This window comes from Aulostomus chinensis, chromosome 19 (assembly GCF_037954235.1).
Source record: "Aulostomus chinensis isolate RoL2024-O1b breed Wild chromosome 19, RoL_Achi_v1.0, whole genome shotgun sequence".
NCBI lineage: Eukaryota > Metazoa > Chordata > Actinopteri > Syngnathiformes > Aulostomidae > Aulostomus > Aulostomus chinensis.
The window spans coordinates 8,465,443-8,491,733 of NC_141338.1; the positions used below are offsets into that span (position 1 = coordinate 8,465,443).

At 42.7% G+C, this 26,291-nt stretch overlaps 1 protein-coding gene across 3 annotated transcripts; it reads left to right on the forward strand.

Annotated features, from left to right (window-relative positions):
• The first annotated feature begins 1,258 nt into the window (after positions 1–1,258).
• Positions 1,259–26,283, forward strand: gpsm1b (G protein signaling modulator 1b). 3 transcript variants are annotated; one of them, XM_086187227.1, is made up of 14 exons: positions 1,259–1,536; positions 11,229–11,450; positions 13,405–13,540; positions 13,703–13,845; positions 14,970–15,093; positions 16,191–16,306; positions 16,411–16,566; positions 16,671–16,779; positions 16,904–17,018; positions 18,400–18,467; positions 18,547–18,717; positions 24,298–24,460; positions 24,605–24,810; positions 25,805–26,283. In XM_086187227.1, the coding sequence occupies exons 1-14, from the start codon at positions 1,475–1,477 to the stop codon at positions 26,003–26,005; spliced, it is 1,992 nt and encodes a 663-aa protein (XP_086043353.1). In that variant the 5' UTR covers positions 1,259–1,474; the 3' UTR covers positions 26,006–26,283. The 3 variants fall into 3 exon arrangements, with proteins under 3 accessions (XP_086043353.1, XP_086043351.1, XP_086043352.1); XM_086187225.1 differs by lacking the exon at positions 1,259–1,536 and adding an exon at positions 8,480–9,239; XM_086187226.1 differs by lacking the exon at positions 1,259–1,536 and adding an exon at positions 8,480–9,239 and having other exon boundaries at positions 24,301–24,460.
• Positions 26,284–26,291: the final 8 nt, after the last annotated feature.

A 26,291-nucleotide genomic window follows, 5' to 3' on the forward strand; every position in this document is an offset into this window, starting at 1 on the left:
TTATTACTACAGAGGAAAATAAAGATACACCCTTTTTTATAGATACTGCAAAATATGTCTGTTATTTTCAATAGCTTCCATGTCATTGGTCCGTAGGACCCCAAATTAGTAACAGATATTGGTATTAGATTGAAAGCAGAGACCACACCTTTTTCTTTTACATTTCATTGCTATTTATATTATCTCTGAATACTTCAGTTCTCATTTTTCATATAATTCAAAATGATAATTGTTTTCATTTGCTTTTGCATTTGCTCATTACCTAGGGACCAAAAATCAGGACCATATTAGGACTACATCAGAATATAGGACATATTGCATATTGTTGCATATAACTCTCTCTTGTCGATCCATTTTCTACTGCTAATCCTGTTAAGGGTCACAAGGGGGCTGGAGTCTATCCCAGCAATCTTCAGGCATGAAGCGGGGTTCACCCTGGATGGATCACCAGTCCATTGCAGGGCCAACACATAGAGACAGACATCCATTCACTCTCACAGCCACACCTACGGTCATTTTAGAGTATCAATCAGCCTTGTCCCCTCTTGATGTCTTTGGACTGTGGTAAGACGCCAGTGTACCTGGAGAGAACCCATGTAGGCACAGGGAGAACATGCAACCTCCACACAGAACGATCCCGTGCCCGAGCCGGGGCTCGAAACCCAGAACCTCCTTGCTGTGAGGCGACAGTGCTGACCACTGCACCACCGTCCCACCCACTGTCTCTTGTATTTATTATCAATATTTTTGAGTAAAATGGTTTTAATATAGCTCAGATTCATTGTTTTTTTTCCCCCCAATAGCTTCTGTATCATGTGACCTTGGGACCCCAAATCAGAACCAAATGTCCTAGATCCAAAATGTATTGTTATTTCATGAACTGCAAAACTAATTTTGTTTTACAGCCTTCAGTTGTATTTTACTGTCTCCTGCATCTTATTTTTTTTTTTTTTCTTCGAGCAGCTTCCATAGAGCTTGACCCTGGGAGGGCCATCAATACGTCATATACAGAGAGGATTTTCTTTTGTTTTTAGTGAATTTTTACATTGTTCTTCCCTTTTGGCCTCGTGGAAATCAGAAAGACATGTCTATTTTGGAGAGGAAACAGTGTTTCTTTTGTCTCATGTAAGAAAGTAAAAAGGCAGTCGTTCGTCTTATGCATTAAACACACTTTGCCCTTGCTTTCAGGTTGACACGGTCGTAGGCAACTTCCCACCTGTGACGTAATAGCGAGGGAGGGTTTACGCGTTAATGTTTTTTTTTTTACCCGGAAAGCTCGATTCCTTGGTGGCTGCCATTACTGTGGTGGAGGAGGAAGGAGGAGAGAGGGATATAGACAAACGGTGGCGAAGAAAGAGAGAGAAAGAGGGAGAGAGAGAGCTTGAAGAGAGAAGACAGAGGAGAAGAGTGATTCGAGGGGGAGTGAAGGGGCCTCATCGCCGGAGGAAGCGGGCGGATTAGCAACAGCAGCTCCATGGCTCAGTCTGCTGCTAACGGTGTGGACCAGGATCTGGCCAGCAAGCGGCTGCACTCAAGGTAAGAACCCCCGGGGTGGTACGTCTGCTAACAGGGCTGTCAGCCTCGGAGCTCGTCCTTGACAAAGAGGCAAGAGACGAGGAGGGAGGGAGCGGCTTAGTGAGGCGAGAAGCTGCCAGCTCAGGGCTTTACTGCTTACTGAGGAGGAGCTAGACAGGGGGAACTTGACCAGCCAGAGCTAAACACTCAACAACCACCGGAGTGGCAGCCAAAGCCCAGTTCCAAGCCTCATTCCTGGCTCGGGTCAGTGAGCTGCTGTGGCCGGATCGCACAGACTGAGAGGAGCCGAATGAAAATGTGGACGTAGGAGGACCGAGGGGTCTGTCCGGGCTGGACCCACTGACAGCACACATGGCTTTGCCTTTAAATGTGCCATGTGTCTGCAGACTAATTATATATGCAGGATGAAACAGGCACTGTTATTGTGGGAAGATGCATTTGTTTAACTCACAAAACACTGGCTATGTCACTGGTATTTGCATGTCATCGAATAGTTTAAGCGTCATGTTTTAAGCTGTCTCAACTTTTTACTGTTAAGCCTGAAGATCATTCTCCATTGATGTCCACAGTTCATTGATCTACTGTCTATTATACGATATTGCACACTGTCTGAAGGAGCTGTGACATTAAATATAACTGCAAATTATAGGGGTGCACCTTACTGAAAATCATATGCTGATCATTTTTTTAACTGCTTTTCTGATGTACAGTATTATAACAGTTTCCCTTATCATAATTATATGGATTTACTGATAACTTGGGCATCCCCACTTAAAATGTTCCTGTCGATAGTCATACGTGTGTGTGTGTGTATGTATGTATGTATATATATATATATATATATATATATACATACACACACACACACCCTCTCATTTATTGGTTTTAATGGTACATGTGCTTGAGCTTGAAGTAACAAATACTTCATCAATCACACACACGTTAGTCAAACACCTCATTTGAAGCCCTGTGACGTACGTGTGTGTTAATAACTGCTGAGTTGTGAGGTGACATTTGGATCCTTGCAAGGTTGTCTTGTCCCCAATACATTCACTCACACACACACGCACGCACACACACACACACACACACACACACACACACACACACAGATAAGTTACGTCATATGAGTCACTATTGTGGTTATGATCATATGGTAAGTCCTGTGGTTGCTCTATTGTACAAACACATAAAGTCAATACATAACCTTTTCTCAATGAGGGTTGGCCCTGTAGTGTTTGTGTTTGTGTGTGTATGTACTAACTTTCCTATCTGTAACTGCTGAGGAAACACACTTTTATGTTAATTGCCAAACTGAAATCAGTATAAGTTAACAAGCAAGTCCAACAAATGTTTTGTAAAAATGTAAAATGTATTGTTAACATAGCAAGAAGTGGCCATTATAGTTTATCAGCTTACATATGTAAATATATACACAACCAGTCAAAAGTTTGGACACACCTTCTCCTTTAATAGTTTTTTTTTTAATTTTCATAACTATTTGCATTGTAGATTCTCACTGAAGGTATCAAAACTATGAATGGACACATGGAATTCTGCAGTAAACAAAAAAGTGTGAAATAACTCAAAACATGTTTTATATTTTTGATTTTTCAAAATGGCCACCCTTTGCTTTGATTACTGCTTCGCACACTCTTGGCGTTCTCTCGATGAGCTTCTTGAGGTCGTCACCTGAAATGGTTTTCTAACAGTGGTGAAGGAGTTCCAAAGATGCTGAGCACTTGTTGGCCCTTTTGTCTTCACTCTGTGGTCCATCTCACCCCAAACCATCTGGATTGTGTTTAGGTCAGGTGACTGTGGGGGTCAAGTCATCAGGCGCAGCACTCCGTCACTCGCTTCTTGGTCAAATAGCCCTCACACAGCCTGGTGGTGTGTTTGGGATCATCGTCTTGTTGAACAGTAAATGATGGTCCAACTAAACGTAAACCACATGGGATGGCGTGTCTCCGCAGGATGCTGTGGTAGCCATGCTGGTTCAATATGACTTCAGTTTTGAATAAATCCCCAACAGCGTCAGCAGCAAAGCGCCCCTACACCATCACACCTCCTCCTCCATGCTTCACGGTGGAAACATGCATGTAGAGACCATCTGTTCACATTCACTGAACCGTACAAAGACATGGCAGGAGATTTCCTCTGGTCTATTGTCCACTGCTTGTGTTTCTTACCCCAAACAAATCTCCTCCACTTGTTGCTTTTCCTTACTAGTGGTTTCTTAGCAGCTGTTCAAAGGTAAAGTCCTGATTGGCGCAGTTTATTCTGAACAGTTGATGTAGAGATGTGTCTGCTACTAGAACTGTGTGTGCATTTATCTGAGCTCTAATCTGAGGTGCTGTTAACTTGTGATTTCTGAGGCTGGTGACTTGGATGAACTCATCCTCGCCAGCAGAAGTGACCCTTGGCCTTCCTTTCCTGGAGCGGTCCTCATGTGAACCAGTTTCATCGTTGCGCTTGATGTTTTTGCGACTTCACTTGTGATGGTCCCAATTAAGAAGGCAAAAATTCCACAAATGAATCCTGACGAGGCAAACCTGAGAGGTGAAAACCATCTCAGGTGATGACATCATGAAGCTCAAGGCCGAGGGTTTGCAGTGCTGTCAACAAAGCAAAGGGTGGCTACTTTGAGGAATCTAAAATATACAACGTATTTAGTTATTTAACAGTTTTTGTCTTTGCTCCATAATTGCATGTATCTTGCTTCATATATTCGATGCCTTCATTGTATATTTTCAATGTAGAAAGTACTAAAAATCAAGAAAAAACATCGAATGACAAGGTGTGTCCAAACTTTTTACTGGTAGTGTGCGTGTGTGTGTGTGTGTATACACACACGCACACACGACAGTAGTTACAGCAGTGTGAAGTCAAATAATGGATGGTTGTTGTTGTTTTTTACAAGAGAATCAAACAAAGGAGACAAATCTAGCTGTTAGAGACATGCACTGTAAAAGGAAAACATTCCTAGAGAGTTTCCCTTTGGTTTCCCTGACAACTAGCCATGGCACTCTGTAATTATGGCTGGATTACTACTCTGAGCACAGAGTTTCTAAGCTGAGCCAGGAATCAGGAGCACAGTGGTGCAGGATATTGCATGATACATGAAAAGAGGAAGAGCTCAATGGAGTTCAGATCAAATTAAATTGCTGTTTTGTAGGGACATGGCGCCGAGTAATGAGTATAATGGTTTCATCACAATTACTGCTCCTGTAATCATTGCACTCAGTAGTAATTCATGCATTTTGGACTGAAAATGGATATCCGGGGAATCGGATTTAATTTTGAAGGTTGCAGGGTTGATGTATTTTTATGTGCAAACCTGGAAGTCAGCATCTCCATGACTTCCCTAGATACAAAGCCAGTTGTTTTTTTATTGTCGACTTTTGAAGAAAGTAAGCTCTGTAGAGAGTAAAGATTTGTGAGGTTTTGCTCAGCTACGTAATCTCAACAAATAAACATCATTTTTATGCTTTGTGAAGTAAAAATAAAATCCCTAGAGGTACAAACCTAATGCTCTATCAAACGACACTACAGATGACTGACTTCAACCTCACTACAGCTCGCTTTGCACGCGCCGGTGCGATGACAACAAAGTTCCGTGACGTCCTCTGTCGTCTTATAGCTCTGTATTGAAAGCTTCAAAATTCTCGATTGTTGTATTAACTGATGCATGTTATGTAGTAGAACAGAAATGTTGAATGAAAATTTAGCAGTTGTGCACATCAAAAAAAATAAGAGGATAGAAGAACTTCTGCACCAATAAATTGCACAAAAAGGAGCAACAGACCCTCAGAGAGACCCCCAGACTTCTCTTGATTTGAAGTTGCTACAGGGCAAAATGTGAAAGCATTCCAAGTTTGTGTTAACTACATACCATCTTTCAGGCATTTAACCAAAAACCCATCAACTTTTAGATGAGAAAACAGGACATTCAACATTGTGTTGGTTTTAGGACTTGTTCCTGAGCCACTCTATGTAGAGACATTTTTGGACAGTATGTACGCACTCTGTCCTGCTATGGTAACAGCACTGGGACTCAGTCTCTCTCAGACCACAGGCAGGCTAGTATGGGAATGAGGGTCTCTCAAACAGACCAATCAGAATGGTAATCAGGGGAGAGAATGGCAGACCAGACCGCAGAGACACATTTTACACCAACCACAAAGATGACAAGAATGAAAGTCACTTTTTAAAAATTCCCTCATACATACTAATCTCTATTTTTGCTTTCTATTTTCCAGTTAGCTCTGACACAAACCCTGGTCTTTGTTTATGACTCTGATCTGGGTGAGTTCGTATGTATTAGTTTCTTTACAGCTGCACTGCTGGAGATTTTAAAACATGTGGCCCAGAGTTATTACAGCTCCCACCCTTTTTCCAGAAGCTGGTTTACAGGCCTCCGCACCATCTGAAGTTGATTCAGTCCAAGACACACTCCAGGTCTATCATCAACGTCCTCATTATGGCCCTCAACTAACAAACCTGACCGTCCAATAATGTGTACACGAGCTGTTGTTTCCTGAGAACATGCTGAGACTTTATGTGCCGCGTCAGAAAGGACTCGGCTTGTACCACTGAAGAAAACTGCAGTGTCAGGGGGAGTTTTTACAGCTGTTTTGAACATCTGGCTTTTGGTGTCTTACACATCCATCATGGATATGAGCAGTATTCTCTTGTGACCTTTTGCCAGCTGCACTGACTCTATCCAGTCCGTACCAATCCTCAGATTTCTGTTCTTAATGCCTGCTCTGAGGGCTAGCCCTGGCTTCTCTGCAAATTTGTCGGCCCTCCACAGGTAAATGGTGCAGATATGGATGATGGAACCATCAAACATTCTAGCTGTTTTCTTGCTGACAAATGTCAGATCTGCAGTTTCCCCCCATTTCCACTAATTACATCCACAGAGAAGGTTATGTTTTCACCCAAGTCTGTCAGCTAGTCTGTCTGTTTGCAACTTTATGCAAGAACTACCAGGCTGATTTTCAATTATTATATTGGCGTTGGCGGATGTCTGAACTCTGTGACTGTGCTCTGTCAGCAGGATTAGAGGAAAAACTACCAGGCTGATTTTCATGAAACTTGATGCAGCTTGATGCAGCATGTGCAACATTTTGACAAGGACACCGTTTTGCTTTTGCTTACACAGAGGTGTGCTTTCCACAGAGTACTCTTTAATTTGTACTTGTCCATTACGTAATTTCTTTATTTCCCCTTTCCTGATCGTATGTTGTTTCTCAAGTTGCGTGTGCTTGTGTCTTCGTGCTGCTGCAACACCCTTGTTTTCACCTTAGGATCATCTGTGGCTTATTCACTTCATGGCAGTCTTAAAAATTGGCAAAGTAGGTGTCATGATTCTCTGTCAGTCTTAGTCAAGAGGATGACTTTGTGTTTTCCGGAGAACTCTTTCACTGTTAGTCACAGTTGAAACTTGTTCGGTGCACTTCCCAGAGCGATGACTTTCCTCTGTTATTGCTTGCCCTAATAAAACATGTTTGGAGTACTTTTGCACTTTATCTAGGATGGAATACTCCCAGAAACAGCAAGTTTTACTGGTTATGAGCCGTTAAGGCTGTACGGACTTTTCAGATTATCCTCTTTGTATTTCTGCCGCAAAACGGATAACCATCTCAAACTGGAGCGTTATCTTTCCCCCTAAAGTGCAAATGTTTGCAGGCTTTGACATTTCCCTCATACCATATGTGTATTGAAATATATATTTTCTCAGTTCAGTTCAGACTTATGTGAATTTCCCACTATCCAAGCTGTAGATGTGCTCCTACTTAAGTCATGCAACATATGGGAGAATTTTGGTATACACCCAATGTTACTAATATAAAACCAAAAACTCAGGTGCATTTCTTGGAAAAATATGGGAATTTTACTTCTATAACCTGATTTTGCAGCCCCATTGTGAGTCAATAAGTCTTTCTCAATAATTCCTCTCCCTTGCTGATTGCGTCAGATCAGATTTAGGAGATTTCAGTTCTTTGTAAAATAAGATGTGGCAAACTTTGTATTTTACACGTGTATCAGAAGATATCCAGTGTCTTAAGGCTTCACGTCTGATGTTGTCATTTAATGGGACTCATTTTGTGTGCGTATGAGATACTGCAGAAAGCCGTGCTGCTCCTCAATAAAGGAGTAACGTGCTGAACTGATACTGATGGTACAACCAGTCCACTTCACCCCAGAAAGACAAAACACACAATTCGCGACTCGTGATTCATGTTGAATTCCTGCTTTTCTTTTGAAAAACTGATTGTGGTCAATCTTGTCTGCATAAACATCGGAAAAAGTAAGAAGGGATGCACCGATCTTTGCGAGATACTATTATGACCTGTGCCCTATTGACCAAGAAACGATCATTCACATTGCTTAGCATAGCTTTACTGCTTGTGGCACCTGATCAGTCTGTTTTGTTTACATCTGCTTCCTCATGAGATCACATGAGCGCGATGGCGTGAGGTGGTGTGCTGCTCCTCATCAAACTATATCCTCACTAGGATCCTGTAGTCTGTCAAGTACTGTTATTTTCAAATCTCGGTGTGTGCATGTTTTTTTAAAGATTAAAGAGAAGCGATTCAAGAGATTAAAGAGAACATGCTTGAGCATTCACATCTAGTGCCTGATGCAACCAGAATTAACAATCAGTCAGGATTTTAAAACCTCCTGCAGTGTTTGTCCAGCTTTACAAGTGTCTTACCACCTCTTCATTCAGAGTGGTGCATGTCTTGGTCTGTGAGTGACCTAATAATGCTTTTGCCAGAGTCAGCAGATAGTTGGATTAGTCTGGGCCACTTACTGTGCTATGTGCTCTCTACCAAGCAGGTGGATTAGCAATTTTCTCTCTCTCTCTCTCTCTCTCTCTCTCTCTCTCTCTCTCTCTCACATCCTCCAACTCTGTCTCTCATTGGGGCTTAAACATTCTGCATTTACTCCACTGTCACCGGCTGTCCCCCTGCTCTCACCAACAATGTTGCAGACATCATACTTTCTCTCATTTTTCAAGTGGGTCGTGTAATTGTGAACCTGCATCATGTATCTCGCTGTCAGAGCTGAGGACAAGTTGAAGAGGATCAAAAGAGAGAAGGACTTATTTCTAATGGAGATGGTAAAACCTAACAACTCCTGATTAAAGGCATCTGCGTCTGTGAAACACGTCCTCCTCTTAAATCAAAATGTTTTTCGTCAAATATAACAGGTGCTGCTCCTGCATGGATTTTTTTGCTCCTCCCTCCTGACTGTCATGGTTATGGGAGAAGAAAACTGTTCTTTTTTTGGACTGGTCTAGGAGACTTGTAAAGCAGATGTGGTTCTTGGCTTGGCTGCATCAAGGCAGAGAATTTTCACATCTGACATCGTGAATCCCACTGGAGTAATTATGGACAATGTGGAACTGAAACTGTACACAGAAACTGATGTATCAGCTGATCTGCCTCAGCGCTGCATTATCAGCGACGGGTGATTGAGCTTCAATCTCTTTGTGAAGAGTTGCTTGTTCCTTTTGTTTAATTTGCTTTTTTAAAACGTCACCTGATGGCGTCTGAGCCTTGCCCTCTGACCGGGGCAGAGAGAGCTGTGTGTAGACTGGTTCACCATGGACCCCGACCTCAGGCTATGCTAAAGCCTTTACACTTGGAGTTACAAGTGTATGTGGACAAAACACGAAGCAAGCAAAAGCACAGGTACGGCCACTGGGATCCCACCGAGGGTCACTGTCGAGTTTGTCTTTTGCCTTGATGAGCGAAAAATATAAGACGGTTGTTCTCCAGAGAGCTCGAGCGGGAATGACTTGTGCGATCGATGTTCCCTCTCAGCTGTGCGCTCGCACAAAGTCTATGCAGCTCATCAACTCTGTGAGTAAAAGGTGTCCAGCCAATGATACGAATGTGCCCTGCCCATGCGCGCTGGCACCGTGCAGGTTAGCTCGCGAACAACAGTGCGGCAGCGATAAGAGAAGCAACGGTAGAGTTGTAAACCCCCCCCCCCCCCAAAAAAGTAAACTACTAGAAATTGCTGCTGTAATTCGATACTTTTAATAAGCCATGTACCTTGCTATGCTCCCAGGTGTTGAACAGGTGTGTGGCCACAGCGTGCACTGCTGATGTTGCTCACATTGATCCTCAGTGTGCTCAGGGATTATTGTGTGTAAACCCAGACACATGAAAAATTAGAGGGAACAATGCTCGCCACCATTCTCCTGAATCTCTCAGCTCTAACCAGATGAGAAAGACTGGTGTCTGGGTAACTAGAAATGCTCTACAGCGACACTAGCGGCGGCAGACCTAAGTGCTCTCCCTGCAAAGTGCGGAACACGGGATTTGAATGGGGCTTAATGTATCGATACTCACGGCTGAAAAATCGATTCTCTCTGGGGAAACAAAATATCGATATGTATCGCAGAATCGATAAAATTGCTCAGCCCTACAGCTCACTGATGAGGACCTGCCTCTCGTTCGTTACCTCCACCATGGAGGTCATGTTCTCAATGGCTTTTGTTGGGACGACTCTAAAACTGCAAGGGTGGATTTAATCTAATTTTGGTGGAGGGGTGTAGCAAGAGTCAAGGAGGAAACCTATTAAATTTAGGTGAAGATAAGTCATCTGGTGGCAACAGCAAATCCAATTCAGATTTGGCCAGAAATGTGGCAAGAAATGTTTTTTGTGATGGGTTGCTGTGGGTTCAAGTGTGTCACCACGGTAAGGCAGCCAATTGTGACATTTCGCCATGGTGCTAGAAGTTGATGCAACTGGATTCCACGTGGTCTGATCTTTTCATGCACGCTTCCCACATTCAAACAAAGTCTCAACCCAAACACATTTACATGCTGATTCTTAATTCTCCTTCATGCAAAGTAAAAATATCAGATTTTACCTCCCTCTCGCTCTGTGGAACAAACCTACACTCCGATGTTCTCTAGTTGTGTTGTCAGTGTCTCTCCCCCCCCCCCCCCCAACCACACAGTTCTGGTCCGATAAATAAAGATTGTGATTGTTGAGTATCATCTAATCCTTGGTCTGAAACATAGTGTTTCCATGTTTCCTCTAAACAGCAACTTACAGCTGAGCTCCTCTCCTGCACTCAGCATCACTGACCCAGCAGGTGTCATGGTAACTCAAGCATTGTGAATGAAACAGGAAGACTCCCCTTGACTTTTATTTTGATTGTCACATCTACAATGTGCGTGGCTCCTGTCATTATATGTCAGTTTAGCAGTGAATGTTAATGGGATCGAGTGTTGTCAAGCAGGATGCGACTGAATTGCTCATTTCTGTGTTTACACATTAACTTGGATGAAAACCAGCTGATGAATTACTCATATATTTGCTCACAGATTGCATGACAGTACAACGACTTCATAATAAATGTAAAACATATTTAAAAAGTGTGGAAAGGCAAATGACTCCACTTGTAGCCAACCATCAGAGTGAGAGAGGCGTGCATCTTGATTTATCAACTCATGTGAGTGACAAAGAATTAAAGTACAGCACTTTTTAAGGCGTTCATCCTAGAGCCTTACACCTAGACTTTAGTTGCTAAGGAAACAACCTGCAATCTGCATGTCGCCACAAACCTTGTTGTCATGGTAATACTTCCAATGTGTTCCTCATCTGACAGAATGCTACAGTGTAACTGTAATTTTATCCATCTCTTTTTGTTTGTGAACTTTCAGGATGGAGGCTTCTTGCTTGGAGTTAGCTTTGGAAGGAGAACGCCTCTGCAAAGCTGGCGACTTTAAAGGGGGAACAGCGTTTTTTGAAGCAGCCGTGCAGGTCGGCACAGAAGACTTGAAGACCCTCAGCGCCATCTACAGCCAGCTGGGTAACGCCTACTTCTACCTCAAGGAGTATGGAAAAGCCCTGGAATACCACAAACATGACCTTACCTTGGCTAGGTGAGCTCTTGATATCTTACTGGTGATTTACATATTGTCAGTGGTTTGGGGGAACAGATGTCGCGAATACTTGTTTTAATTAAAGTAGAGAGAAATTATTTCATCAAATGGTATGAAAATCTACTCTCTTGTTCAACATCATCACCAAGACTCAGGTCACATTTTTGCCAAATCACATTCTGAAGCTTTGGAGAAAAAAAACATGTCATCAACTTATATCATTTTTACACTGAAGAAATTAGTAAAGCGAAAACTGAAGTAAACTATGTAGAGTCCAGTGATGATACTAAAGTCTACTTGCATATCTAGAATAGATAACGACAATGAATATCCCACAGAGTTAAATGTTTTTAATACTGCAGTGTCACATGAGACGGTGTCAGTTCTACGAAATCAAGCCTTGTAGACATTTCATTTAAAATATTCCTGCAATGGTATGATATTGGGCGGCACGGTGTTGCAGTGGTCAGCACTGTCGCCTCACAGCAAGAAGGTTCCGAGTTCGAGTCCCGGCTCGGGCACGGGATCTTTCTGTGTGGAGTCTCCATGTTCTCCCTGTTCCTGCGTGGGTTCTCTCTGGTACTCCAGCTTCCTCCCACAGTCCAAAGACATCAAGAGGGGACGAGGCTGATTGATACTCTAAATTGACCGTAGGTGTGGCTGTGAGTGTGAATGGTTGTCTGTCTCTATGTGTTGGTCCTGTGATCGACTGGCGACCTGTCCAGGGTGAACCCCACCTCTCACCCGTAGCCGCTGGGATAGGCTCCAGCCCCCCCGCGACCCTGAATAGGAATAAGCGGAAGACGTTGGATGGATGGATGGTATAATATTGCGTGAGAACTGTCTCAGAAAATATCCTGAATATCACAGGATCATGACAAACGGTATCACACAATAGTTACCAGTTACAATGACCCTTCAGGGATGAATAAAAATGTATGAATTAAATGGAAAACTAATTTATTACTTTAATGAATTAAAATCATTTTTATAGGATCTTTCTGTGTGGAGTCTACATGTTCTCCCTGTCCCTGCATGGGCTCTCTCTGGTACTCCAGCTTCCTCCCCCAGTCCAAAGACATCAAGGGGGGACGAGGCTAATTGATACTCTAAATCAGGGGTCTCCAACTGATCCAGTAAAGGGCCGTGTGGCTGAACAGCTTGATTGATTTAAGTAGAATCAGGTGTTGCTTTTGCTTGGTTGGGATGAGAACCTTCAGCCACACGGCCCTTTACTGGATCAGTTGGAGACCCCTGCTCTAAATTGACTGTAGGTGTGACTGTGAGTGCGAATGGTTGTCTGTCTCTGTGTGTTGGCTCTGTGGTGGACTGGTGACCCGTCCAGGGTGAACCCCGCCTCTCGCCCGAAAGCTACTGGGACAGGCTCCAGCCCCTCGCAACCCTTAACAGGATGAGCAGAAGAAAATGGATGGATAGATAATGTAATACATGTTAAATAATTGATTAATTAATTCATTGTTGTTTTGTCCTGTTCATGTTTTATGAATGACTTTTGTCTCCTTTTACAAATTAGAGAACATGTTAATGATTCAGCAGTTTAGAGGAATAAGTTTCAGGTTCAGCCAGAAACCGTCATCAGAAATTTGAATCTGTTTACATTGAATACAGCAATGACATCCAAGAAAACGGGAGCAACTGTTGACAGCTAACAGTTTGATATTTGGCTGGGACAAGTAATCTGCTCTGCTTCTGTGTGTGCAGCTGGTGTTTCAGCAGGGAAGTGATTAAAGGCCCTTGGAGAGTTACCTTGTTACATTACAGTCTCAGCAGGGCTGCTGGGACCAGGTTCCTGGAAGCTACCAATTAGCTGCTGTATCACATCCCCCCATTTAAACCTTTTTCCAATACAAGTACTTTTAAATAGATTTAATGAACATAATAACTCTTAACTTCCAACCACTGAACACTCCCGAATGTGTCTTTTTCTTCTCAGAACAATAGGAGATAGAATTGGAGAAGGAAAAGCCAGCGGCAACCTTGGTAACACATTAAAAGTGTTGGGCCGCTTTGATGAGGCTGTCGTCTGCTGCCAGAGACATTTGGATATTTCTCAGGAGCAGGGTGACAAGGTAATGTGCATCGTTTATTTTAACCCTGGGTTTTAATTTCCTCACCCATAAGCATGCCTGAACAAAGAAAAACATTCTTCATACTCACTGTCCTCACGGCTCAATCTCTCTTCATCTCTTTTGACCTTTGTTAACCTTTCTGTCCTGTGTTTCCGGCTGTAGGTCGGTGAGGCCAGAGCACTTTATAACATCGGGAATGTGTTTCATGCAAAAGGGAAACAGCAGTTATGGGGCTGCACCCAGGAGCCCGGGGACCTGCCACCTGACGTCAGAGAGACACTGCAGAGGGCTACAGGCTTTTACGAGTACGTACCACTGACATGCAGCACACACCAGAGACTGATGGATCAACATGGAGGATCAGAGAGGCGGTGACGAACTCCTCAGCTCGGATATGTTGTCACAATGATTAATAGAAATTGACATGTTTTGCTGCTTTGATCCACCTGATACAAATCTACTCATCCTGAATACTTATTTAGGGTTATGACACATCTTGTAGGGTTTTTTTTTTGTTTTTGTTTTTTTGCAAAACTAAACGTATTTCCTACAATATCAGTCTTTGGTTTGGCTGCAAGTCTTCTTTGCAGTTTCACTACCATTCGGCTCCTAGTATGCACGCCGTGTGCATGTATGTAAAATCTCAAGAAGTATTTTCTTGGATTTTTCCTAACGAGTGAGCCCCCACTTCTCTCAAACTCAATTCCAGGATGTGACAATGAGGGGAGGTAAATAAGGTTTAAGTGCCATGATGGCCTACACCGGTGCCACCTGGCTGCAAGCGCCTGTGGAAGGAAGGCTGGTCAAATGCTGCAGACAGAAAGCAAGGGGCCATTACAGCCGCTACTGTCTGTACTCTCTTTGAGTTTATGAGCTCAATCGCTAGTTTCAAATCTTCTTCAGTAAAGCATGATGTTAACTTAGTACATTACATGATCCCTTTTTCAACATGAGGGCACTCTGGGAGCATGTGGTACATCAGCATAGCCAATAAAACAAATACTGTTGCAGATTAATTCTAAAATTGAATGGATTGTTTCTCAATCATCCTACTAAATTGCATTAAACTCCATAGTTAACTTCTTCAGTTATCCTGCCAACAGATAAAGCACCACCAGCGACCTCATTACTTCCTTGGTGAAGGTAATGAAGTAGTTCCATGCATTAGGACGTGGCTACCTTGCCTATACCCTCATGACAAGTTTGCTACTGTTTGACGCTGAATCAGGATAGAGGCAGCTCCTCTCTCCGGCCCACGGATGAGAATGTCCAGGGACGAAAATAAGAAACGTAACAAAGAAAAAAAACAAGATCATTGGCCAAAATGTCAAACTTTGGGCTTTTAAATGGACTGCAAGTTTGCACAATTAAGTAAAGCATTGATTCTGTCTAATTTTTTTTATATAAAAACAATCTCTTTACTCTGCAGGATGAACTTGTGTTTGGTCAAAGAACTTGGCGATCGAGCTGCTCAGGGGAGGGCCTACGGGAACCTGGGAAACACACACTATCTTTTGGGAAACTTTGTTGAAGCGATCAAGTTTCACCGTCAGGTGAGACATTTGGAATATTTACTGGAGTCACATTTGTCATGTGAGTGTACAGACAGGAGTTATCAGTTAGAGCAGAGCTCAGTAATGAGATCAGCATAGGTCAGTTAAAATGGTTTCTTGAATTGTGAAATCCTGGTCGAGGGCTTTGGTACCAGCGCTTTGGCGTCGTCTTCATTCAGTTCAACCTCATCCTGCCTCATGCGTCAACCAGAAGCAAATATGCCTCTTGAAATATTTGATGAAAACTGTTGGGATCAAATGTGCTTTCATGACTGGAGGTTTTCGCAGTCAGACTTGACCACTCATCGTTTCCAAAGAGGCAGCTGCAGAATGTTTTGAATTCTTATCGGGGTTCTGTTTCCCCTGATGTTGCCTTGCACAGACCTGAGCCAGGAATTTTGCATGCACAGTAGCAAGAATTAGGAATGCACATTTGGCTTGAGAGAGAAGGTGGAATGACCGCACCTTCAGAAATATCTAATGACTCCTATTATGTGGTAACATTTTTGCACAATTAGTCTTCTACAATACATGAGCCACAGTATGGCAAGCAGGTAAATCACAATATGCTGTTATTTTCTTGTGGAATGTAATAATAATGTTAATAACTCTTGGTAGAATTACCAGCTTTTTGGAAATAATTCAGTGATTCAGTTGGTCATGATCCATTTCACGCTGCACTAAAACACATTTGATGCGCTTTGGTAGAAAATATTCTGCGTCATTCATTTCTAAGTGAATCACTGGCATGTAGAGAATGGCTTCAAGCGTTCATGTTTCCTGTTACTTTTCAAGGAAAAGATCTTGTTTCCTCCTGAGTGAAGCTGGTCTCTCCTTTCTACCCCATAATAAATGTATTGATGTGCCCTGGAGGGAGAACAGAATCACAGGAGCTGATTTGATTCACTGCTCCAGAATCATCAGCCATGAAGTCACGTATCAAACAGTTTACAACCTGTAAAAGTGTCAATAGTTGTGCACTGAGTGAAAAGCACATGAATATTTACTGTTTTTTTTTGCCAAGTGTTTATGCACGAGATAAATTAAAGAAAATGTCATCTTATACAGCTCTGACCTTGCTTTTCTGTCATTCTCAGCGTTTATCAATAGCCAAAGAGTTTGGAGACAAAGCAGCTGAACGGCGAGCCTACAGTAACCTTGGCAATGCCTTGATATTCCTGGGCCAGTTTAACACAGCAACAGACTACTACAGGTGAGGGAAGGGACAGTCTGACATCTAGTGGACAAAAGTAGAAGTGAAACCTCAGAATGATTTTAATCCCATTTTATACCACACCTCTAATTCTCCTTCTGTAGGAAAACCTTGCAACTCTCCAGGCAGCTGAGGGACCAAGTGATGGAGGCCCAGGCTTGTTACAGCCTTGGAAACACCTACACTCTGCTGCAGCAGTACGAGAGGGCCATAGACTACCACCTCAAACACCTCTACATAGCCCAGGATCTTACAGATCGGTACAGAGAACTCTGACGCCTTGTAATTCTTGATGCAAGATTGGCTCAAGGCATTTTAAGTGTGTGTGTGTGTGTGTGTGTGTGTGTGCTCATGTCTTAAAAAGGGTCGGAGAGGGTCGTGCCTGCTGGAGTCTAGGAAATGCTTACGTGTCTTTAGGGAATCACAAACAAGCTCTCCACTATGCACGAAAGCACCTGGAAATCTCGAAAGAAGTGAGGTTTTGGGGTTTTTTTTTGCCATCAGTGATTCCAATAGATGCACTCAGAATTAAATATTCCAGTCTCTCATTCAAACTGCTTTCACTTTTCCCTGTTCATCTTATTTGTCCCTTCTCAGATTGGAGACAGAAACGGGGAACTGACAGCCAGAATGAATGTGGAACAGCTGATGGAGGCGTTGGGTGTCAATGACAGTGACCTGTCACCCTCTAGTTCAGAGTTTGAGATGCAAGGTAACTAAAACGCTGTCATTGTGTGGCCGATAAATGAATAATTCTCAGCAGCCATGTTCAATAAAGGTACACACAAAATTGAAGGACACGATTTAAAGGAGCCCTAAATTCTCTGCATATTCTTTTTATTGAATGTCACTAATGGAATGATACTGTAAAACCACATATTACTACAATGTCATTGAAACACTGTTCCCACTTATTACTGTTGTTCCGATAAAGAGAGACAGGCTGGCATTTACAGTATGGACACACAGACAGGTGACAAATTGAAAGAAAAACTAGCATGAAGTGCCTCTGGCATTCAGCATTTCTTGTCTGAAAAACATTGGTACAAAATCTCACATAGGTTGAGTTGAGATCAGCTGCAAAGCTACTGCACAAGCTTCACTGATTTATTCATTCAGATGACGCCACACGTGCAAGTATCCACATCCCTTTAGATCTCAGTTAATCACCTGTCTGTATGACTTGGTCTGTTTAATTCAACCTCTGGTCCTTGCACTACAATATTGTGACCATCTGTCCAGTTCTATATACCAAAATGTGTGTTCACACTCTGCTGCAACCAAAGTGTTCAGAGGAAGCCATGCTGGAGCTGGAGCTGGACCTTCCCTGCCTCTCACAGAAAAGCGTTCAAACTGATGCTCGCTGTCAAGTTTTTATCTCAATAAATGACCTAGAACTGGTTTAGTTAATTGACATTTATCTTTTCTTGATTGTTTTTTTTAACAGCTGCTCATTTAGATTATATGTATAACTTTTGTGTGATGAAGCCAGTTGTAGTACTACATGCATACAGATAAGGTGGCTATTCAAATGCTACGCTAACTGAAGGACGGACACACATAAGGCTGTCATTTCTATGGGTAGATATGAAAAGTAAGGCATGTGTTTAGTTTTTAGACAGAGTGGAGTTTGTTGTTCTACCCTGCCTGAGGATATTGATTTATTGATTAACTCTATCTGTCTCAAATACTAAAGTTCTTTGTTATTATTATTATTATTATTATTATTAGTATGATTATTACTATTGATCCCCATTAAATAATCCATCCGTTTCTGTGATTAAGAGCCTGTGACACTCATGGCGTGGAGAAACGTAACACTTTTTATCTGTACAGTCAGCCTGGCTTTTCTCTGATGTTTGCTTTCATAAACTTTCCTCTGGGCAGAAACACACACCCATGTCCTAAATTTCCCTCTCTTGGACGGGCTTGCAAACAGACTCTTATTCAGATTGTGTCCCTGGTCTGCCAAACGCCTCAAATCCACACTGAGCATCATGGGACCAAAGAACACAAACTAAGAACACCTTGAAAGCAAAACTTGGCTCATGATTCTAAAGTTTTCATGTTTTTATATTTATGTTTTTCTATAGGAGCAAGACCCAAATTAACTAAGAGAAACAGCATGGACAGTGTAGAACTATGGAAGTACTCAGACAAGGTGATTTCTCATATTTTAGTACTTGCACTCACCCCAAAATATTGTCAGTACCCCTTAACAATCTGTCCTCTGACTGCAGAATGGTGAGAGCCAGGAGCTGGAGAGTATACCCAGGAGATCCAAGAGTCAGCTCTCCCAGCCAGGTAAAAGGAAAGGCTATTCTGACAGTCAGTCCTCTGATGAACGGCCATGGTTGGACTCTCCAGTAGACACTGATGACATCACTGTGCAAGTCCCGCCTTTAGTGCCGGTGAGTAGCAGTAGCAGTGCTGTGTTATTAGCTTTCTGCTCTGACCCAATGTTCCTTTCATGTTCTTCATGTGATCTCTTTGTGCTAAGCTAATTAATCCACTGTTGGTTGTCACATTTACATCTAATCATAAGCTGGACTCAGATTTTTCCTTGTCTGTGAGTTCACGACATAAATAGTCATCATCTGAGGGTTCGTGTGGACGGCCGTGTTGCCAGCAATTCATGCATGAACTTGAAAAGCCATTCATTAAAGGAAGATGGCAACGCCTTCCTCCCCAGAATCAGTCTTTGAGAGCAGAGGTGAGACCCACAGAGACTGACTGTCTGCTGATTAGCGAAGCACAGTGAATGGCAGCGGATTGTAAGTGTTAGCATTGTCATGTACGGAGAAGGGTCAGGATCTGGGTTCGTCCTGCACAGCCACTGTTTCTGGTGTACGTGATGACTGTTGTATGCTAACATGCCCATCCACTCCCATTCATTGTTCTAGCATGCTAGCAATCAGCTGGTCTCTGCAGGTCACTCACGCCTGGGGACGATGGGAAAGAAACATATTTATCAAAATATTGTTTTTTTCTTTAATGACTGAACATCATCTAAACTCACAAGTTCTTCTGTCATCAGACAAGCTGTCGAGGTCAGATTTCTGCCAGCAGGCTGCCGTTAAAAGTGAATCAGTCATCAGGCGTTGTATTTGCTTCCTGAATCATATGATCTTCTGTCACCACCTTTTTGCACGAGTGTGGATGCTGCTAGGCAAACAAGAATAAACTGATGTACGACACGTCTGTCACATCTGCAGCTGCACATTTATGTGTCTGGCAGTATGAACCGACCTCAACTCTGGCAAAAAAAAACCCAAAAAAACATTTCTCCTAAATGGAGAACGGTGCATTTAAAGGTATGTTAAAGTGCTACCTAACCATTTTCATATTCTTAAAAACACCTATGTCTACATTTTAGCCCCCAGACATGATGCATGTTGGTCATTTCTCTTCACACTTCATCTTTCTTGAGTAAACGTGAATCAGTAGAAAGAGCTGATTTATTGCGCATCACTGGGATCATGAAAAAAAGTGAAATCAGTTGTAAAACAAGAATTTGAAATTCAAACACTCCTCCACTTAGTTACAGTTTAGAGGAAAAAGTCCAAGGAGAAAGACTTTTTCAAACATTGCTTTTTTCCTGCCTAATTTCTTCCAGACGAGCTCTAAATTAAATGTCGTGCCTCAGATATCAGGAAGCCCATCAGAGTGAGTGACGCCCAGCTCCCACACCCCTGAAATCACTCAGCCCACCTGAGCGACGATGGGTTTAATATTTCTCATCGATATAATTGCCGGTACGTGGCTCTAAATTGCTGAGTGCTGAATTTACTTCGCCGCTTCCTCCATTTCTCTGTGTTCACTCCCAGTCCGACGCGTCCTCAGGGCTTCAACTTTAAAATGAAGATTCAATAAATTAGCGAGAGATAAATTTAGGACCATTTTTCTTAATTTCCCTAGAGATTATACATTACGAAGTAAGAAGTCACCTACGGTGTAAAGGTGTCTTGTCATTGTCTCTCAATTTCCTGTGAACTAGATTCCTAATGAATATGCCGTTTCACAGCTGTTGTGTCCCTAAAATTTAGTGTCCCCACTGCACTTAATCACATCCTTTTTCTGTGACAGAGCTAATCGCTGTAATCAGCACGCCGACATCTTAGAGAAGAGGGAAAATTATGGTGCTGCATGATGATACTTTGTCACAAGGGACTAGAAATAACATCCATAAGCCCTGATGACATCGTTCCACGCCCTTCCGAAAGTCTTCAGAAAGTCAGACGGTGGATTCTTTCTTTAAAGATAAAATATCAGAAAGAAAAGCCTGCAAGGGTTTTAATCGTCGGGCAGAAAAATGAATCTGCTTCACCTCAACTCAAGGTTCACGTATTGGCTCGTTCTCTAGCACAGTCTTCATCGGTTGATGAAGTTAGAACAGATGTTGAGGAAGGATATGTTCATATTTCCTCTGATGTCAGTTTACGGGATTAACTTGATTCGACCCCAGAAGAAGCAGGTGACTGAACAAATTCAAGTGAAGGTCAAAATACTGTCTTTTTATAAGCTTGTGTATTTTAATCTGCTGTGCTAATGTCCTGTCCCTCCCTAGCTACTCCTCCTACACCTGTGAAGCTTTCTGTTGTTGCACATCATACTGTATATGAATTCTTACCAGATCTGGGACAAAGTATTAATACTGCAAATTGTTATGATACTCCCTCTTACGATATACTATCAATATACTAATATCAAGTCTCAGTATTGTTATTGCAACAGCTGTTATAAAACGATTCACCCGCCACCGTTTTGCCAAGTTTCATCCTGCCTGTGCGGCACATTGTTACGAAAGACATTTTGTTTTTAATCGTTTTCAGATTCTGTCAAACTGACGGCAGAATGTAGCTTATAAATCGATAACTGCTGCTTTTTTGTCCTCCTTTGTTGACTCGGATATCATGGTGTATGATCGATTGAAATATTTTGCAGTATATTGATCATGATGCCTATATAGAAAAGATCAAAAAAGATGCTTATGAAAGAAAACTTAACATACTTTTTCAAAATCACAACGCTGACTTGTGTTTGTCATTGTAAATATATTTCCTGCAGCCTTCATTGTTACACCATAAATTTTACAGATATCACATCACGTAGAAAGCACTACATTTGAGCTTTCCTATACAAACACACGTTCCCTTTCATTTCCCTTCGCCTCTCTCTCTCTCTCTCTCTCCTGCTCATGCTCCTCCCTCCCTCATCATCATCATCACCGCCATCACATGTCTCAGTTCTTCCTGGATCTGTGCCTGTGGCCTATATGATTAATTGGACAATGTGTAGAGGGAGGTGAGGAGAGCCACACTGGAGCCAAGGACAAAGAATAGAATCTGCTGTAAGTCGGAGATGATGAGTGTGCACAGAGGAAGGACATGCCAATCTCCAGGAGAACCCCTCCAACACACACACTAGAAGATAATACCATGTTATATACAGTTTGGTGTGTGTGTGTGTGTGTGCTGACATCATGAGTTCTTGTCAGCTGAGTGTGCTTGATCTCTTCTGGCTGGCAGTGCTGGCATGCAATTTACTCATGACTGTGCCCTTGCACCCATCTTTCCACCCCCCCCCCCCACACACACACACACAAACACACACACACACACACTTTTAGCCCCCCACCCAGCTCTCCCTCTTTGCTGATAATGCGACCTTGATCACAGAACCGCTACCTCCCCACAGGGTCAGCCCCCCCCTTCTTCCCATAATGAGTTGTTTTCCCACAGTGGGTGAATGGGACAAAAATGGCCTGCAGAGCCAGAGAGAGAGAGAGAGAGAGAGAAAGAGAGCGAGAGAGAGAAACAGACAGATAGGAAGAGAGAGGAGGGAGGGAGTGGATGGTAGAGATTAACAGAACGCTGGAATAGAGAGATACAAGAGGAGAAATTAGAGGGAGGGAGTGGGTGTGCAGCAGGGGAGCAAACAGGGAGAGAGTGATGTAAATGTAAAGTGGTGGGTGAAAGTAGGGGAGAAGGAGGTGCGAACAAGGCGTGTGGACAGACAGAAAGAGAGCTCAGAGAGGAATGACAGAGCCTGTGGAATAGAAGAAGAAGCTGCTGCTGGTAAGATGTTTCACTGAACAGCTTCAGTAAGAAGGTAGTGAGAGGGCATTCGGAGTCTCAACTTTTTGATTCTTACTACATAAATGTGCATTTGTGTACTTTGTGTTTGTGTTGGTTGTAGTTTTTTGACTGTTCTCCCTCAGTCAATGCAATGTTGAAGAACTCTGAATGCCAAACATCAGAGTATCTGTTGAGCTCGATATATGCTGTCATTGTCTTGATATTTTTTTCAACTCAAAAGTTGCAGTGTCTGTGTGTGTGTGTGTGTGTGTGTGTGTGTGTGTGTGTCTGCTGACCTACTTCACATCTAGCTGTGAGGCATCAGGATATTAGCCTCAACCAACTTGGGGGGGTGGGGGTTTGATGATGAAGTTAATATTGTTCTGCTTTGGTTCTACATTGGAAAAGTTTTTACAGTGAATACTGGACATTGTTGTTTCGGCGGGGAGGGGAATATTGTCAGCCATCTTTTGTAATGGGGGCATTATCAGGCCTGATTTCATCTGGGAGGCATAATGTGACCCTCATTAACCTGCTAGGCAACAATTTGCACCGTAGGCATCACAAACTCCTTGATATTTTCTTAAGATTTGCTCGTTGCAGTGTGAGAGGATGAAAGGAGTCTTAACTATTTATTTTTTTCAGCCAATTCATTCTTCCTTATAACTAAACTAGTGAACTGAAATAAAATGCTATTATCTGATTCATTTTTCGGTGTTTTATGCAGCTTGGTAGAAACGCTGTTGAGTGTTTGTTAGCACTGGTCGAGCCGCTGTAGCGTCGTCTCTCGAGGCGCGCTGGGATATTTTCATCTGTTTCTGTTCGATCAGATCTGTATTTCAGAATCAGAATCAGAATGCTTTATTTATCCATCATAATTTGTAGTGTTTTTGGTGATCAGATTCGTGGGTGTGGCTTGTACCAGAAGTTTTTTTTTTTTTTTTTTTAGTGTCGTTTAGTTTTGGCAACAATTACTGTAAAATACAAGAAAATAAAGAAATGTAACGTACTAAACGTCAGGTGAAATAAAACACGAGAAGTTTTCTAGCTTAGGGCCGTAGGACCGCAGGGCTGCTCGCTGACTGGGTGGAAGCAGCCGCAGCGTCACCACGAATGGCAGCTGCCCTCAGCTCATTAGCTGCACCGTGAGAACGGAAGCTTTGTTGGCGGAGGTCCCACCTGCAGGTGTGTGTGTCTCTGGCAAGAGCTTCACACCTGCTTCTTCAAAGAATTCTGTTAATACTTGCGGAAAAGAAGATCTGTTAATAATACCACTTATCCATGCTTTCTCTAAGTAATATTTGGATAAGGGCCAATTTTATTACAGGTTATTACTGCATGATTGTTTTAGCCCCTTTGCTGTGACATCAAGTATGTGAAGGTGCCGGGGTCAGAGGTCATGGTGATGGCCGGCTAGCTTCAAGTGTCATCAGCTTGTCTCTGGTGTAAATGATCCTCTCTAAATAATACACACTTCCCTTTGAAATGAATATAGGTCATTTTAAAATAAAACTTCGTTATACTGCACCAGAGATGAGTCACTGGTTTGATGATGTGACTTGACAAAAAAATGAAAGACTTCAGCCTCCACTTGGAAGTTAAGACTCAGGACTTCAGACCTGATGGTATGATGACTTGAGTGATTTTATATTTTCAGTCTCAAGGAAGATGAGACAAACACAGTTTTAAAAATAGTGTAAATGCAAGTTAAAAACCATAAATTAGATATAGTTTTTAAACTGTGAATGGAGTGATTGTGCGTTAATAACTGAGTGAATTAAGCCACTGGAAATTTTCAACCTGTAATTTGCTGGGGAAAAAAAAAAAAGACTGGGGACTTGATTTAGAACCATCTGCAGGCCTTGTAGACATCAGAAGTCTGTTTGTGCTGAGGAGAAGTCCTTGTTGTTTCAGAAGCTGGGCCGTGACCCCTCCGATGAAGACTGCTTCTTTGACCTCCTTAGCAAGTTTCAAAGCAGCCGCATGGATGACCAGCGCTGCCATCTTGATGAGCCACAGAACGGAGACCATGGAGAAGGGGCTGTGAACTCCATGCCATCCCTGAACAAGATGATAGGTTGGTTGTGTCTTACAGGCTTTTTGCGGGAGTTAGAATCAAGTTTAATGACAATTTATTGACAAGTTCTGTAGAAACGCCTGATAAACCAAACCCAACAACACTGTTTACATTTACATTGACGGACTCCCCCCCCCCCCCCAGATCCTGCAATCACCACTTCCCCCCAAACCGAGGAGCTTTTCGATTTGATTGCTAGTTCTCAGAGTCGCCGTTTGGATGATCAACGGGTAAATGTTGGCAACCTACCAGGTCTTCGGATTACTCACAACAACCTGGGTCACCTGGTGGGTGAGGGAGACCATCAAGAACCCAGCGATGACTTCTTCAACATGCTCATCAAGTGCCAGGTAACAGATTTGTCATAAATCAAGAACATTTGGGTTTAAAAAAATTCCTTCAAAGATGGCAAGGAAGTAGACATAACAGCAGCAGTACATACTACCCCTCCATGACACGCAGATTCCTTCACCATTTCTGTCCATCGGCAAACATGAAATAACCCACATTTCCAGCCTGTGCGGGCGGAAGTCCTGTCACAGAGCTGCATACCATCCTTCTCTGGGTCTGCTACTTTATCTACATGCAGCTAAAATGATGGCGCTGATCAGAACAGCGATGGCCTGTGTGCAGCAGTGGAGATGATGTGACTGAGCATCCCAGACTTCCTCCTGCAGATTTACTGCTGCTTCCGGCTCAGATTTTTGCTGATTTCCCAGTGATAAACAGACCAGAATAATGCCGGAGTAACTGCTTCCTCCTGGCAGTGTGTAGAAAGTTTGGGTTCATGCTTTGTCAAATCTTTCCACAAGACGTCAAGCAAACGACTTTCAAAACGCTTCTTTTCTGAGTGGAACTTGGGTTTGATCGGCCAGTCAGTAGCCCTAATAACTACAATAACCAGGGATGCACGATAAAATTTGCACATCATCGTTATTCGCAGGTATCGGCCATTTTACTAATAAATCAGTCTACCTGATGGCTGATATTTACATCAATTTTTTCCTTAAGTGTCTTCATCTTTCCTCACGGATGATGGGACACAATGCGGTAAATATGGAAGTCACTGGCTGTTGTAAATGTTTTGGAGCTAAACCAACACGTGACTTTTTGAATTTCACCTTGTCGACATGCATGTCTCAGTGGCTGACATGTGAGTATCATATCAGCTGAACATCCAAAATTTGTGCGTCCTAAAAATAACTTCAATGCACCAACGCACTCTCCATTTACGTGCCTAAATCTGGTGTAATGCATTCAGTTCCAGCATTTTTCTTTAATTGTACTTAGTATTGTGTAGTTTTGCTTCCTGCATGCTCTAAATGTGTGACTTCATCTGACTAGTCCTCCAGGATCGATGACCAGCGGTGCTCCCCACCAGAAGCCGGCCCCCACGCCCCCACAGTGCCTGATGAAGATTTCTTCAGCTTAATCCAGAGGGTGCAGGCCAAGCGCATGGATGAGCAGCGAGTCCAGCTGCCCTCGGACGACCAGGACAGCCCTCAGTCCCCTGATCCCCAGCCACCCGCGGGCTTTTCTAGCTAAGACTCTGTGCAACACGTCAAAGAAAACAAACCCCAGAAGATGATGCAGAAGGGTGAACTAACGAGATTTCTAATCAGACCGATTCCATGTGCAAACGGTGGTGCCATGTTAAAACGTTGCTCGTCATTGTACGTCCTAAATGTGTGTGTAAATAGAACAGGAGGGAGTTTTTGCACGTTTGTGTGGGGGTCGGAAGATAAAAGCTGACAAAATTTAACAGACGTGAAATATTAAGTAAATCTAATGCCTTAATCAGCATTTCCTTTTTCTTTTTCTTTCCAGACTC

What these genes read in the sequence shown, in the direction of transcription:
- gpsm1b (XM_086187225.1), top strand. Translation starts at nt 9,091, where the DNA reads ATGGCGTCTGAGCCTTGCCCTCTGACCGGGGCAGAGAGAGCTGTGTGT. An exon ending in CGAAGCAAGCAAAAGCACAG is followed by an intron (nt 9,240 to 11,228) that starts GTACGGCCACTG and finishes GTGAACTTTCAG; the next exon opens with GATGGAGGCTTCTTGCTTGG. An exon ending in GCCCAGGATCTTACAGATCG is followed by an intron (nt 16,567 to 16,670) that starts GTACAGAGAACT and finishes TGTCTTAAAAAG; the next exon opens with GGTCGGAGAGGGTCGTGCCT.